Source organism: Leptosomus discolor, chromosome 2, assembly GCF_034619465.1.
Source record: "Leptosomus discolor isolate bLepDis1 chromosome 2, bLepDis1.hap2, whole genome shotgun sequence".
Classification (NCBI taxonomy): domain Eukaryota; kingdom Metazoa; phylum Chordata; class Aves; order Leptosomiformes; family Leptosomidae; genus Leptosomus; species Leptosomus discolor.
Window position 1 is genome coordinate 111237416 of NC_141392.1, and position 14882 is coordinate 111252297.

The 14882-nt window shown below is 37.4% G+C and overlaps 1 protein-coding gene across 3 annotated transcripts in view; it reads right to left on the reverse strand.

Annotated features, from left to right (window-relative positions):
- Window positions 1-14882, reverse strand: part of NOL10 (nucleolar protein 10) — a 56540-nt gene that overhangs the window by 6172 nt on the left and 35486 nt on the right. For all 3 annotated transcript variants that reach the window (XM_086461577.1, XM_086461578.1, XM_086461576.1), the window contains 6 exons: window positions 8169-8295; window positions 6423-6502; window positions 6149-6247; window positions 5401-5490; window positions 3470-3643; window positions 2820-3067 (listed from right to left, as the gene is read on the reverse strand). In XM_086461577.1, coding sequence (XP_086317703.1) covers window positions 2820-3067; window positions 3470-3643; window positions 5401-5490; window positions 6149-6247; window positions 6423-6502; window positions 8169-8295 — 818 coding nt within the window. The remainder of the gene's footprint in view (window positions 1-2819; window positions 3068-3469; window positions 3644-5400; window positions 5491-6148; window positions 6248-6422; window positions 6503-8168; window positions 8296-14882) is intronic.

A 14882-nucleotide genomic window follows, 5' to 3' on the forward strand; every position in this document is an offset into this window, starting at 1 on the left:
TGCTGAGTCAGGAACATGTCAAAGAAAACACCCAGTTTTATATAAGTCATAAACTGTTTCCTCAGGTAGAACATTATACGATTAGAGAAAAAAAGAACACCTAGCCATTAAATGCATAGTGAAGGTATTAAGGTACTTAATTATATTGGTCACAGACCATCATTCCTTAACTTGGATAAATCAAATCAAAGACAAACATGCCAGCCTCACCAGATTGTACATGCCACTACAGTCTTTCCCATTTTCAGAATATTACTTGAATTAATTATTTTTGTGCTGACTACTTATCACTGAATAAGGACAGTAGAAAACGTATTTAAGTATTTTCTTCATAAAATTCTAATATGTAAAAATGCTTATTAACCAAACAAGTTAGCTCACAACACAGACTAAGTCGTTATGATTACAGATTAATGTATCAGCTCTACACTGTAAGAAACAGATATCAGCTGTTAAATTTTTAAATTTCCTCTAAGAATCTGAGGAACATCAAACTCCATACTAAGAACAATGCTTGGATGAGCCCAAATGGGATCAGTGAGTACAGAGCTAATTGCTCAGACAAAAATTAAAAAAAAAAAAATCATGGAAAGAATTCAATGACAGCAACTCATAAAAACATAAGGCATGTAATGCTGTCACATCCATTTTTTGTCACATTATTCTACCCTAAATTCTCTCTCCCCTTTTTTTTATTTAACCATTTTACAGTACATCCTATCTGTGCACCTACCACACAGAGGGTATCTAACCTGAACCACCCTAATTATGCATCACACCTCGTAAAATATTCTGCAGAGAATCAGCAGTGAATCTTAAGACAGATTATCTTTTCCCTAAAAGCAGCCTTTTAAAAGTCTTTTCACGGTTTATGTCATCACTGATATTCCTCCATCCAATGGACAGGTCTATGGTATTTGCTTTCATTTTTCCCAAGCTGAAGCAATGATTTTTCTCCCTCTGTACACCAGATGAAAGAATTTCTCCTGTGTCACACTGTACTAATTTTTTCTAAGTGTTTCTCTTCCTTACACCTGTCTTGGCTTATTTACTTAATTTTCAGAATCTTTGTTCACATTTAAGCCTTCCATGTTTTGAACAAAATGAAATCTTAATACTTCAAATTAAGTGTCCTTGAGAATTTCCTTTAGTGGTCAGCAGCTGAATTTGTGTAAAACAACACTGTGTGAGTGGCTGCAGCCGTAGTGCCTTTTAGGGAAGTATTGCAATGGCAGTAAGAATATAGTGACATTCGACCAGTGTCTCAGGCTCCTTTGAAGTCACTTGCTAACATGACGATAAACCTAAATACATATGTAAAGACTATCATTAACCAACAATACTCTGCCAGGAGTGTCCAGAATGGATTTTCTCCTGACAAAGAAGAAAAACTGACAGAAGTAAAAAGTTGCTTCAATTTCTGGAAGAAAGAAAGAAAAATAATCAGAAGAAAGTTGATGGAGAAATCTAAGAAAGTAATAGAGTTCAGAATGAATGAGTATATCCAATATAAAAACCCAAAGAAAAATCCCTATGTGAAAACATTTGCTGATTAAAAATTGCTACAGAAAACATGGAAATTAGTTCTGCAGAACTGCTATAAGTCCCAGTTTATAAAAACTACTACTTCTATTTAAAGAGGTTTTACAGGTACAACACTGAAATCATACACTACTAAACTACTGTAGAAACACTGTCTCAGTAATACTTAAAGACCATTTTATATTATAATTCCTGTTAAAAATCTGCACATTTAAGGGACAGGCTTAATTTTCATCAAATGTTTCTTTACGTATCTTCAGAAAACTTCCATCATGAAACAACTAGCTTATAGAGTCAGTCATTAGCGACATAAAGAAACAGCCCCATTATATATATTATTCACTTCCTTTTCTTTGACTGTATTATTTCATTCTAAGTAAAAATACAATGGCTATTAAGAGATCCATCTAGCCCAGCAACTTGTTTCCAACATTAGTCAAAATTCTGCTCTGCACCCAGTGTGCTGCAAGAACTCTGAAGCTATTGTCTTTCAAGGTTTTAATATTAGTGTCTGTGCTCCAAACAATACAAAGCTATTAAATCTCATTTTCTGAAGGGCTCAACTCACCTCTGAAAAAAAAAAAATCAATGAGATTTGCAGGCATTAAGCACCTCAAAGCCAAGTCCTTTAGTTCGACTTGCTCTTTACACAGTACCCAATTACTTCAGCCGATCATCAATTTAAGGAAACGCAAATTTAAAAACAAAAACCAAAATGAGTCTGAATTTGTATTCCGAAAAGAAAACCAGAGACAGTAAGACCTGACAATACAACGACGGCATAGTTTTTTGAAAGTTTCTGCCATAAAAATACCCAGACAAAACAATTTTTCTTTTACCACCTTGATCCTACCCCCAAAATAGTGACTAATCATGCAGTATTCTGCATCCTTTGAGAGGGTCAGACGAAAAACATCCAGACTGTCAACCTCATACTGACATTAGTGGAGAAATAAAACCAGTCTCACAGACATCAGTGTTGTTATTTATGAAAGCAGCAGTTCACCAACAGTGAGTAGTGGATCCCCAAATTTGGCTCAGAATAATCTCTTACTCATCTCATTTGCGTTGTCTCTCTGCCATACTTTAAACATTATATTTGTTTAACTACAAAACAAAGCTTTTAACAACTAGGTCGCTTTAAGTTATATAACTGAATCGCCAGATGTGGCTTTACTAGTAAGCGCTTCCAAGCCAAAATGCCACTGGCCTGCATTGTAGAGAAATACTTGAGAATCGTCCACCCCCAGCTATTAGAATAGGAACATTAGTCTTACTTCATTAATTTTTGTTTTTTGGCAGACTCTTTGAAGCTTCTGAATTCCTCTCCTTCTTTAATCTCAAAAAACTGAGGTTTCAGTAGTGTTTGCTGATCCTCCTTGAACCTTTCCTGCCGCTTTACTTTTTCCTCTTGGCGTAGAAGCTTGCGCTGTTTCCTGACCTCTTCAACCCAGCCTTTTTCATCATCTGAACTCTCAGAACTTTCTGCATCACTTGCTTTTCCTTCTGGTTCTTCCTCCTCTTCCTGCAGACAAAAATAGTATAAAATAAGAAATCATCAAGTAACTTTTTTTTCAAACCATTCCTGCACTTAGAATATGTGACACCTTTTACATAGATACATAGATAGTTGAAAAGAACTAAAATTTGAACAAAAGCAGGAACAGTAAATGAAGCAGAAGATATATTATAAAATTGTTTCCACCTACATATTTTATGTTTTTCAAACCCATATTCATGTAGACAAAATATTCTTCACATTTAAAAACTAGGACAACATTATAAATTACACTTAATTACTGCAGCTGATAAAACATTTTTGCATTGCCTCCATCTCTCCTTCTTTCAAGAGTGAAAAATCTGAATGCGTGAAACAAAATAAAAACAACCTATGGATTTTTCGTAATCCAAATGGGAAATATTTTACCTGTTCTTGTGCTTCCAGTTCCTCTAAGATCTTTAGTTTCCTCTTTCTCTTCTCACTTATTTTAGAAACAAGTGGGTTAAGTAGCCTAAATTCTTCGCTCTGCTCATCCACCTGGAAATCTGGATTCTCAAACATGACCTTAAAACGATCATCTTTGAGAAGGCTAGGCAGATTCTGGAAAAGAAGCAAAGCGTGAGCAAGTTATAAAATTCTGAAACAGACATTGGTAAAGTAAGTAACACCTTTTTAATCAAATAAAACTCGAAACCAGCACGTGAAACGCCCATTGCTTTATCCTTGCAGACTGTATAAAATAAAGACTTATGATTATTATATTTTATCACTTTCACAAATATTGAGTAAATATCATTCTAAGCTACCTGTAAATAAGACAGGGTTTTTTATGCACACTATAGACACCTTAAACACACAATTATTAATATTTTTGAACTAATGTTTCTCATACATTCAGCCAGCTAGTCTGGAGACGTGTTGCTATTATTGACTAATCAGCTGTACCTTCAAGGCAGATACCCTGCCTGACAGGGACAATTCCACATGTACAACAAATTATCAGTGTAAACATGTCTTTATGCCATGCTACTACTGTTTTACTGTAAATACTAAGAGTAAGTGTTTCTATTCATCTTATAACACTTTTTTCTTCACTGCTCTCACATACAGAATGGCAAAGGCAGTTCCACTCACGTCAAAGTAAAATGAACTCAGTGTAAATTATGCTGCTGTTGAATTACAACAGTTCAAGCTACAATTTCAGCTTATGTGAATACCTCTTGCTGTCATTTTAAAATAATTGAATACATAGCTTTTTATCATAAAAAGCTGAGCTTTCAAAATTGCCAAACTTATACTAGCACATTCATCCCACCCCAGCATTAAACTTTCATTGTCACCTAAGAAGTGGAAAAAAAAAAAAAAATACAGAAAACAAGTGTAAATTTCCAACACGGAAACTTGCAAATGTGTGACCTGCAGTCACACAGCCAAAAATTAAATCTCAAATTCTAAAATAAATTGCTCTTCGTAAAACTCTAATGCCATTTCAGGAAAATAACCATAACATGTATTTTTCTGTAGACTCTTTTTAGCCCACTTAATAACACAGTCTATATGTACTTCTAGACAAAACAGCCCCCATTTGTTGAACTCATATTTGCATTGTTACACAGGCTTACACAGTCTGCATTTAAGGTTTTACCACCATCTACTTTTTCAGTAGTTGATGCTTCCTATTAACTGTAACACACAGGATTTCATTAGATGCCACATGAAGCTAATACCTGCCTTTCATGAATGCTATATTCCTGTAAGAACGAGAACCTATGAAGTTCTACCTATAGAAAACTCGCCTCCGCCACATTAAACATTAACTCATTTTTTTGCTATAGACTTCACTTAGGAGAAAAACGGATTACTTTCAACATCAGGAAGAACTCCTGTTGCATAAAAAAAAAACCCACATTTTGGCTATTTTATAAAATGTAGTTAACTCAGTACACAAAGAAAGGCAACTGTATCTCCAGTTTTACAGATAACATCTATCTTGTCATGGTCACCACCAAAACACCATCAAATGTAAACAACAGGTCTTTTTTGAACAGCTTTGATATTGACTGTATTTAGATAGCTTCTGGAGTCCTACAAAGCCTGTATCATCTTCACAGTGAGTATTTCATCATTTTAGGCTTTAAGTTACTACATGGCCTTTTTGGTGCTGCAGCTACAGTGAAGTTCACCTTAAAGCCACCTGCTAGAATAAGTTCTTTATGAGAAACAGAAACAATGGAATTTTGGATCTGTTGGGTCAGATAACAAAAAAAAAAAAACCACCCCAAACAAAAAAACTCAATACCATAAGCATTACTATTTCTGTGCTCCCAGCTAAAGAAGTCTCCTAAACAAAATCTCACCTTCTGTTTCCTTTTTCTAGTAACCTGTTGTTCTTCTCCTTCTTCTTCAATCAGTTTGAGTGCAAGCTCTTTATTGACTTTTGGAAGTTTCTAAAGAGAGGAAAGCAACTCATCAGGAAATTACTCATTTACACATGCAAAAGCCTACATGCGTTGTTTACATTTGTAAGTGTGATGAACAGGGATTTCTAATTTATTCTTATAACTCCTGCTGAAAAGCTCCTTGACTGGTTCCAAATATTTCTAGGTACTAGTAAAGCAATCGCACTTGGAGAAAATTTAAGCAGATCTTTTCTATCTTTTTTTCCTTGCAATGCATCAGTTTTAGTACTTTAAAAGCAATTAAGTCTTCTTGTATGTTGAGCAAATTCAATCTAGAAAGCCACTAGTTATAAACACAATAATATTTTTATATATCTCTTTCCAGAGTATTATGTTTTAATGGCTTAAGTCATTGAGTTTAATGACGGAATTAGAAACTGCAAGTTTTACCAGTGGGTTATCCGCTCAAGTGACAAATGTGATGAGAGCTGCTCTTTTACAGTTTGGTATCAGTCTTTCTCATCTGTGGGAATCACAGGCATGGGAATTTTATGGTTCCATTCAAAAAGTTCTATAAATTACTTGGTGTCTCTGATGATAAAAGGAATCAAATCCTAAGTCATTACATCCCTGAGATGCACTTAAGAATATATTACTCTTTATTAATAGTTTTCCCAGAAGCATACTCATTGTTTACAGGATTTACCTTTAGTTGAACTCGCTGTGCACGTGCTTCTTCTATCTTCTGCCTTATTTTCTCTCTTCTGTATTCTTCATAGGCAAAGGGGTTGGCCATCAATTTTGCCTTTGAACAAGCAGGGGGAAGTAAAAAGAAAATACCATTACTACAGGACACAGTCTGTTATTTGGAGGAAAAAAACCCCCACAAAATAAAAAAACCCACTCCCACCGGCACCAAAACCCCAACACACTTATTTTACCATTAATAGAAAAAATTGACAACGATCAGAGTTATTTACCTTATGATAAAGTCTTATGTCCATGAAAAAGCCATGCATATATGCTCTGAGCAATGATGATCCAATGAGATGAGCAAGGCCTGGGAAAAAAGTTACAGAGGATTTCAAAGAGCTTTCATACATAAAGAACTCCTATTCCAAGCCAGCCACTTCACTTAGCCAATTCAAGACAAACAAGCACTGCCACCGCAACATGTCAATCTAACAGTCACATCCATTACAACAAGACTAAGTAAAACCGCAAAAAAAAAAAAAAAAAAATCAGTTTGGCCAGAAAGAAATTTGAGCTTCTTCAGAGCAACAAAATCCATTTTCCTTGCCATAATACATGTTACTGTGCACTTCTTAAAAATGCCCACATACATTATGCTCCATAAAAATTTACTAAGAAAAATTCAAGAGGATTTTTTTTGAAAGTCTATATATGTTTGACAATCACTCTTTTAGTGTGGTATAGAGATGTTTTTAATTAAAGAATTATGCCTTTGGTCACTATCTTTGAAGAATCAACATGTTGAAAAAAATATGGTACCACATCATGTCATAAAACTGTCACCCTAAGCCCTAACCTAGTGTAAGAACGAAAATACTTAAGAGTTCTCTGATTTTCCTTCCATGTGTCTTCACAAAATTCCAAGACTGAGGAAAGGAAAAGCTTTTTGTAGCAAAAAATCCTGTACAAACCCCAAATCTTTAGCAATTAAGAATTAACCAACTAATTCTAGAATTAAATGGAAAAAAAAAAGTGAGAAACCACTACACACCTCAGAATGCAAAGCTTTCTCTAAAAAATTTTTTAACTGTTTCCACGAGACAATCTTCCTGCATATTCCAAAATAAGAGTACTACAGCTAATGGCTAGTAATACAATAAAACCCTGACAGACAAAAATATCCCTTGAGCTGGTTCTTCATTTGAAAGCTTGCATTTACAGGCAAATGAATTTGACTAAGTTACAGTGAATTCGAAGCAGAGCAAATATCCCCAGTCGAGTCTCTGTGCAGATAATACTACATAGCCTTACTCCCTCATGATTGGGATAGGGGTCTGCAGGCTGCATTCAGACCATGTACTTTAGAACTTGTAATGCTGAAGATGCAGGTGCTTTGGATGACCTCCTTCTTGTATGGCCTCCTGCCAGGCCAAACCCAACTCCCATATTCAGAGGTAAATTAAACTGGAGCAAAACATTGCAATCAAAACATGTAATGGACAGAAAAAGACCTAACTACCTTGGGAGAAGCATGCTTACCTTCTCTGCTATGTAATTTTCAGCATTCAAATTCCTTGAAACTGTGTTTCTATTAGCCCTAGAATGATTTGTATTTTCTGGAAATTGCTACATTCAAACAGGGTAGTCTTTGGCAGATTTCGCTGTGAGTTCCAACATGCTTTTTGAGCACCTCAAAAATATTTTGAAAACTAAACCAACTTCTCTTCCTATGCCTTCCATTTAGTTTCTGAAAGCACACAGAACAGATTCCTAGACATATTAAATCAGCAAATATCAATCATCAACTTGGGATAAAAAAGAGAAACACAAATATCTAGTGTTGCACTTGTTTGGAACCAAAGAACATAAAGCCATCAGTCTGGTATATTAATAACCAAGAAGACTAGAGGAAACTACTGCCAGTGAATCTCTAACAGTCCTCATATGTCACATCAGAATTACGAAACTTACACATGTAGATGATCAAAAACTGAACAAAGAAGTCAGCTAAAGAGGATATTCAACTGCTTTACCTAAATTTTCAAGGTCTTTTCTGGTAACGAATTTGTAATCATCGTAAACTGTGCTCTCTGGATTCTCTTCCAGTTCTTCAGTCAAGTTGTCCAGGAAGGAACACCATTTTGGGGCAGGTCCTAAAACCTGTGGATATTATAGGTTACAACATTGTACATTCTCACAGGAAAAAAAAAAATACAGTTAGGCTCTCTGCCACTGTGCTGTAATGGAGTAACAAACGACTTCCTCTAAAACCAAACAGACCTTAAGAGCTACAGCAGTTAGAGAACACAATTAAACCTATTGCTTCCATTGCCAATAAGGAATACTATAGATTATGTAAGTGTTATTTTAATTTAGGTCAAAGGAGACCAACAACCTAGAAGTTTCAGGTTTAACGGTTTCAAGTGGTCCCAGTCTGATTGATTAATTAATTGCTCAGAGCCAAACATTACAGATAAAATTATGAACTAATGGTACTAGATAGCAACCAATCTGTAAAGCACTTCTGGATCTTGAACTTGCTAGGTTCACTCCACAGTCATCTTATTCTACCCTATTTATTTTCATTAAAACACCACAGGTACATTTAATGTATTTTTATTCAAGGATAAACCCAGATTGTATGATAATAGAAAATATTTAAAACTTGCATATTTCCACCATGAGGCAAAGGATTTATTTGAACAGTATTACGTTGCACTATCAATGTACTTTTCCACATAAGCTTCCTCCAGTTTCCCAAGTTAACAATTAGCTCCCTTCACTTTTCCCTCCTGCTGTTCTGATTGAAATTCCTCTCTATCCTGATGCATGCAGCTATACTCAACTGTTCCAGTACTATCATTTTAGTGTGTGAGTTAGCTGAACGGAAAAATCCAACACATTTTTCTCTCTAGAGCAAATCAGCTGACATTTTAGAACATAAAATGGCCAGTTAAGTCCAAGAGGGGGACTTTTGATGAGGCTTCTGATTTGTTTGCTAAAAATTTAAACTCTGCAGTCAACACGACCATAGGAATGGTTGTGATTCAACAACAACATTTTAAGATCCTATTTGATTATGGAAACAAGTAGAAGTGATTTTATACATACAGTTTGTTTTACCATGATAGTGTTACAGTATGAGATATTGCTGTTCATTTAAAAAGAAGTGTGTAACATTCAAAAGTCTTCTGTTGAAGACAAAAAACTGTAAAATTTTATTCTAGACCATAATATTCTAGACTGTAACACTCCAGACAATACTGTATTTTAGACCACTATTGTCTCTGCATCAAGTATGATTTATCTTCATAAGATTTCACCCTTAGCTGAGAACCATAACATGCCAAATGAAAAACTGCACTTTTTTACAGTGCTGCATATTTTATTCCAATTAGTAAGAGCTTCCAAGGAAAGACCCAAGATGTCACTATCAGGAAAGACTTTACCTACTTAATGAATTAACTGAATCCCTGTGTCTGCTGCAGTAATAATCAGCTTAAACACGATATAACATTCAGATTGATTTCTTGCCAAGACTACAGAAGCTTTTGTCTCTATCTTGTCTCCATCAGATTTTAAATTTTTCAGTTATTTCCCCCAAATCCACTTCTTCAAATCTAAATGCCAAACTTCCATATTAGTAAGAAAGCAGTCTAGATATATTAAACGTACCACTGGGCTTCATGCCATTCAAGAAATCAGTTATCTGTGCTTCATTACCAGACCATCAAAGCATGACTAGGGTGGAAGAATCTTCTCTAAAGTTTAGCTATAGTTTTTTTCTTGGATTAAACCATTTGTCCTTCTTATAAAAAACAAGTTGCTTACTAACTAACCAAAACTTCTCTTGTAGTAAAATTTAAGTACAAGTTTCTCTGCTGAAGATTATTAGAAATGAGATTAGAGAATCCTTGACTTGCGTCCATTCCCATTAAACAAAAAGTTCCCCTTCATACCATCTTGCTGACACATCACAAAGATCTCTATCACTTCAACAAACCTTTTTCTTCACTTCCATGTCTACAACACTATCTGCTCAAGCCTTACAAAGCGCACGTTACTCATTAGAACTCAGGCCACTCCAACCAGTATGGGTAATCCCCTGATGGGATTTTGACTGGTGTAAATCTTTGAACGAATAACTAAAGCAGAAGTCTCACAAATAAGGGAAAACAGTTTATCTGCTCTTCAGCTGTAGCTCCTCTCCTAAAAACTTGATATTGAGAGTAAAACCTTTCATGGCACTTAATCTATGAAATGCATAAAGCCAAAAGACCAAATTATTCATTACAATCTGCAGAGCGAGTTGGACTATCAGATCACAGAAAACAAGGCAGGGGAAATGAGATAATTAACGGAAAAAAGCAGTGGCAGAATACCAGGAAAAAATAGAAAAATCCAACCATTATTCAAATTTCACATGTAAACTGACAAAAAGGAAAACCCTACAGAGATGTCTGTGTATGTTTTATTGCCTTATTTCCCCCCTCTCCCGCCCTACTGAAACCACTCGCCTACCTATTCTAGAACACCTTAGGAGTTTTGCTTTGTATATTAACACAAAACATTTTCTAAAGCTTAGGAAGAAATTTAAAAATAGAAAAGGCAAACAATACCAGCCACAACGACAAAACCATAAACAACAAATGTCCTTCTCTCGCAATAGTAACTCTTCACAGAATTTAATTGCCACTGCATTTTAACTGCAGAGTTTAACGCTCCTCTGCCATCCACTGTCAACTGACAGACATCCCAGGATGGTGCTGAGAGCATTCTGAAATGGCAGGCTCCACCGTTCCTCTGCCTGGGTACAAACGCAACAGTTCAGAGGGCTAGTCTGCACTGGCCACCAGGGATGAGGCAGATAGGTGGAACCTGTCTGTCCCCAGACGGGACCCCTCAGAGCTCCTGCCACCGAGCACTGGCACCACCTCAGCCAGTATGCAGTCCCCACCAAAGCCAGCTAAACAGCCATGAAGCTGTGGAGTTTGGGTAGGCTAATTAATATACTTGTCAATTTAGACTGGGAACACACAATTCTACCATATCTAAGGGAGAAAAACACACTGGAATAAGGAAATGTTATTGCATGCAACTAAACTGACAGATCTCATTTTTACAATATTTATGATATACCAAATAGGTTTCTCTGCAACTTGTAGAAAAGTTGCACACAGCTAATGGGAAAATCATTATTAACTGACTGCACTTCTATCTACACTCGGCTTTTACTCAAATATATCTTAGGACAGGAAAACCAGACATCATCACCAACAGTGAGCAAACCAGTATTTTTGCTATTTTCATTAGGATAACAATTTATTGACAAAATTTCTGCCAATTTCTGGTGAATATCAAGAAGATTTGTCTTTGAAAATATTTTTACCCGTCAACAGAGGAGCCTCACATGTGGGCTGGGCCCCAGTGGCAGCAAGCTGGGTGAGCTGCTCCCTGCTCTCCTCCCCACTCTCTTCCCCTCCTGGCGCTGCCCTCCTTAACCGACTGGAAATAGCACCCATGAGGTGACCAAAACGCTATTATCCCACGACCTGTCCCACCACCACACTGCAAGACAGAACAGCGGCTGGGTCACACTGGTCAAGAGACAAAGAGCAGGCAGGCAGCGTGGCACTCTCCTCCCTGAAGGTGAGCCACCCGGCCGGACACACCACAGAGGCTTCCCACTGTGACACACAGGTCATACAGACATCTTGCCATTGCCTTTGTCTTACACCAAGCCACAAGCAGCAAAGATATGGGCTTTATAATTATTAACATCATGCCATCTAATGACAGATTTTTGTTAGCACATATTAGAATGTCTTTTTTGGTTTTAACTTCAGACACAGAAAACACAAAATATGATGAGTAATCTAGCGTGCCACTGAAGGGAGACAAGTGCAAGACCAAACTGTTCAAGAAAAGGAAGAGAAAAACCTTGACAGAAAAACATTTTTTAAATATTGTAAAATAACTTCAAAAACAACAGATCTTTATATTCTATTTTACAAGATGTTTAACTTAATAGTCTCATAGCACCACAAATCTTATGTGGTACAGCTCTGCAATGCCCTGTACTTATGGCCATGCCTAATTACTGAACACTTCTGCAGAAAATATCATCCTGTCATCACCCCGTAATTCCCCTGAAATCAATGAACTCTAGGACAGGGTAGGTATTATTCTCAGCCCACAACAAATGTTCCTTATCTTCAATCTGGAACACCAGACAGCACTTATACACTTTTAAATGCCACTCAACAATTTGACAGTCAGCTCCACAGAGCCCTCAGAGCCACAGAAAAACTGAGTCTAATCCCAACTAGTATTAAACATGCTCAACAACTTAAACGAGGCCCAGGATGTGTAGAAGTTCCAGAGTCAGATGTCATGAGATTTAAATTAAACTACTTTGAATGCACATACAGAGGAGTATTGTTAACTGTCTGTTTGAAGGTTTTGGGGACCAATTCTACACGACTGAACTGAACAGATGCTCTTTCTTCTCAGTGAGTCAAAACAGGCTTCAAAATCTATTTTTCAGGATCTCAAATATTAAGTCCCTGGAAGATTTTATACAAGGCAGTGATAAACTCTTCAGCTGTAAACCAGATGTCAAAATATATTAAGACTCAACCAGAGAGAAACTCCTCCCAACCTTCACTGATGTATTTTAGCAATCAAAAATATGCAAAATTATCATAGACAGCATAAATCAGATTTGAAAATAATTAACTAAATTAATTAGAAATTAGCTGGAAGGTTGCAATCAAAGAATTGCAATCAATGGCTTGATGTCTGTCTGAGTGGAGACCAGTGACAAGTGGTGTTCCTCCTTACTGGGACTGGTGCTATGTAACATCTTTGTCAGTGACATGGACAGTGGCATTGAGTGCGCCCTCAGCAAGTTTGCTGATGACATCAAGTTGTGTGGTGGGGTTGACACGCTGGAGGGAAGGGAGGCCATCCGAGGGACCTTAACAGGCCGGAGAGGTGGGCCCAGGCCAATCTCATGAAGTTCAACAAGATCAAGTGCAAGGTTCTGCACCTGGGTCAGGGCAATCCCAAGCACAGACACAGGCTGGGCAATGAGTGGATTGAGAGCAGTCCTGGGGAGAAGGACTTGGGCGTGCTGGTGGATGACAGGACGAACATGAGCCAGCAATGTGCACCCGCAGCGCAGAAAGCCAACCATATCCCGGACTGCATCAAAAGAAGTGTGGCCAGCAGGTCGAGGGAGGTGACTCTCCCCCTCTATTCTATCCTTGTGAGACCCCACCTGGAAACTGCATCCAGCTCTGGAGCCTCCAACACAAGAAAGACATGGAGCTATTGGAGAGTCCAGAGGAGGGCTACCAAGATGGTCAGAGGGTTGGAACACCTTTCCTATGAGGACAGGCTGAGAGAGTTGGGCTTGTTCAGCCTGGAAAAGAGAAAGCTCCAGGGAGACCTTATAACGGCCTTCCAGTACTTAAAAGGGGGCCTACAGGAAAGGTGAGGAGGGACTTTTTACAAGGGCCTGCAGTGATAGGATGACGGGTAATGGTTGGAAGCTGGGAGAGGGCAGGTTTAGACTAGATACAAGGAAGAAGTTCTTCACCCTGAGGGTGGTGAGACACTGGAACAGGTTTCCCAGAGAAGCTGTGGATGCCCTATCCCTGGCAGTGTTCAAGGCCAGGTTGGATGAGGCCTGGAGCAACCCGGTCTAGTGGAAGGTCTCCCTGCGATGGCAGGGGGGGTGGAACTAGATGATCTTTGAGGTCCTTTCCAAACCCAAACCATTCTATGAACTAGAATTTGCAGAGTTTACACTGCCTAAATTCCCTCTAGAAGACTAACTTAATGTATGTGGACATCGTTCAACAAAACATTTCCAGAGGCTTTGGAAAGCAGAGGTATCAGCTGCTGTGGCTGTACAAGACAGCAACAGGCAGTTTCACAGAAACTCCACAGTTTCACAAAAATCAATACTGTAATGCTGTATCATGCCATACCATAGTAATACAGTCAATAACAAATAAGTACGAAAATACATCATATCACTGCTTTTTCATAACGTATTTTAGAAGTAAAACCTCCTTTCAAAAAATCTTCAAATTGTTTGTTGCAGTACCTTCTATGGATTTTAAGTTAGACTGTAAGACCTTCACCAGGTGGCAAAAATGTACTAGCTAAATCATTCACTGCCATACTATTTGAATAATGTTGATTACAACAAAAATAGCATATTTTTAAGGCCTTCAACAGAGCTCTGTGTACAGTGGATTGCATAAAATTACTAAGATAAGAATTTTAATAACTGTAAGGCAAGATAGGAACTGGCTAACGAGAAACAGCCTATGCTGAAAGGAGTGTTACTGCACAGAAAGTAGATTAGAAGTGAAGCTCCAAGGACTAACCTATTAAATATTTTCAGTAATGACTGCCATACATAGTAGGAAAACACCAATAAAATCTGCTGATGACAAACAGTCACACAAGAAGGGCCAAAATCTCTCAGGGAAAAAAACTACCTCGAAAACTAAGACGTCGGAGATTGGATGAAATGTATAGCCAATCACTATCAGCTGTAAAGAACAGAATAGGAAAAAATGATACCAACTGATCACAAGACAATAAAATAGTCAAGGACATTGTGTTAGTACAGGATGGGAATAACGACTCAGTGGAGACATCTCATACAACTCAAGGCAATAACATTCAGGATACGTGAATGTAAACTGTAACAGTGAAAGGCTGCTAGG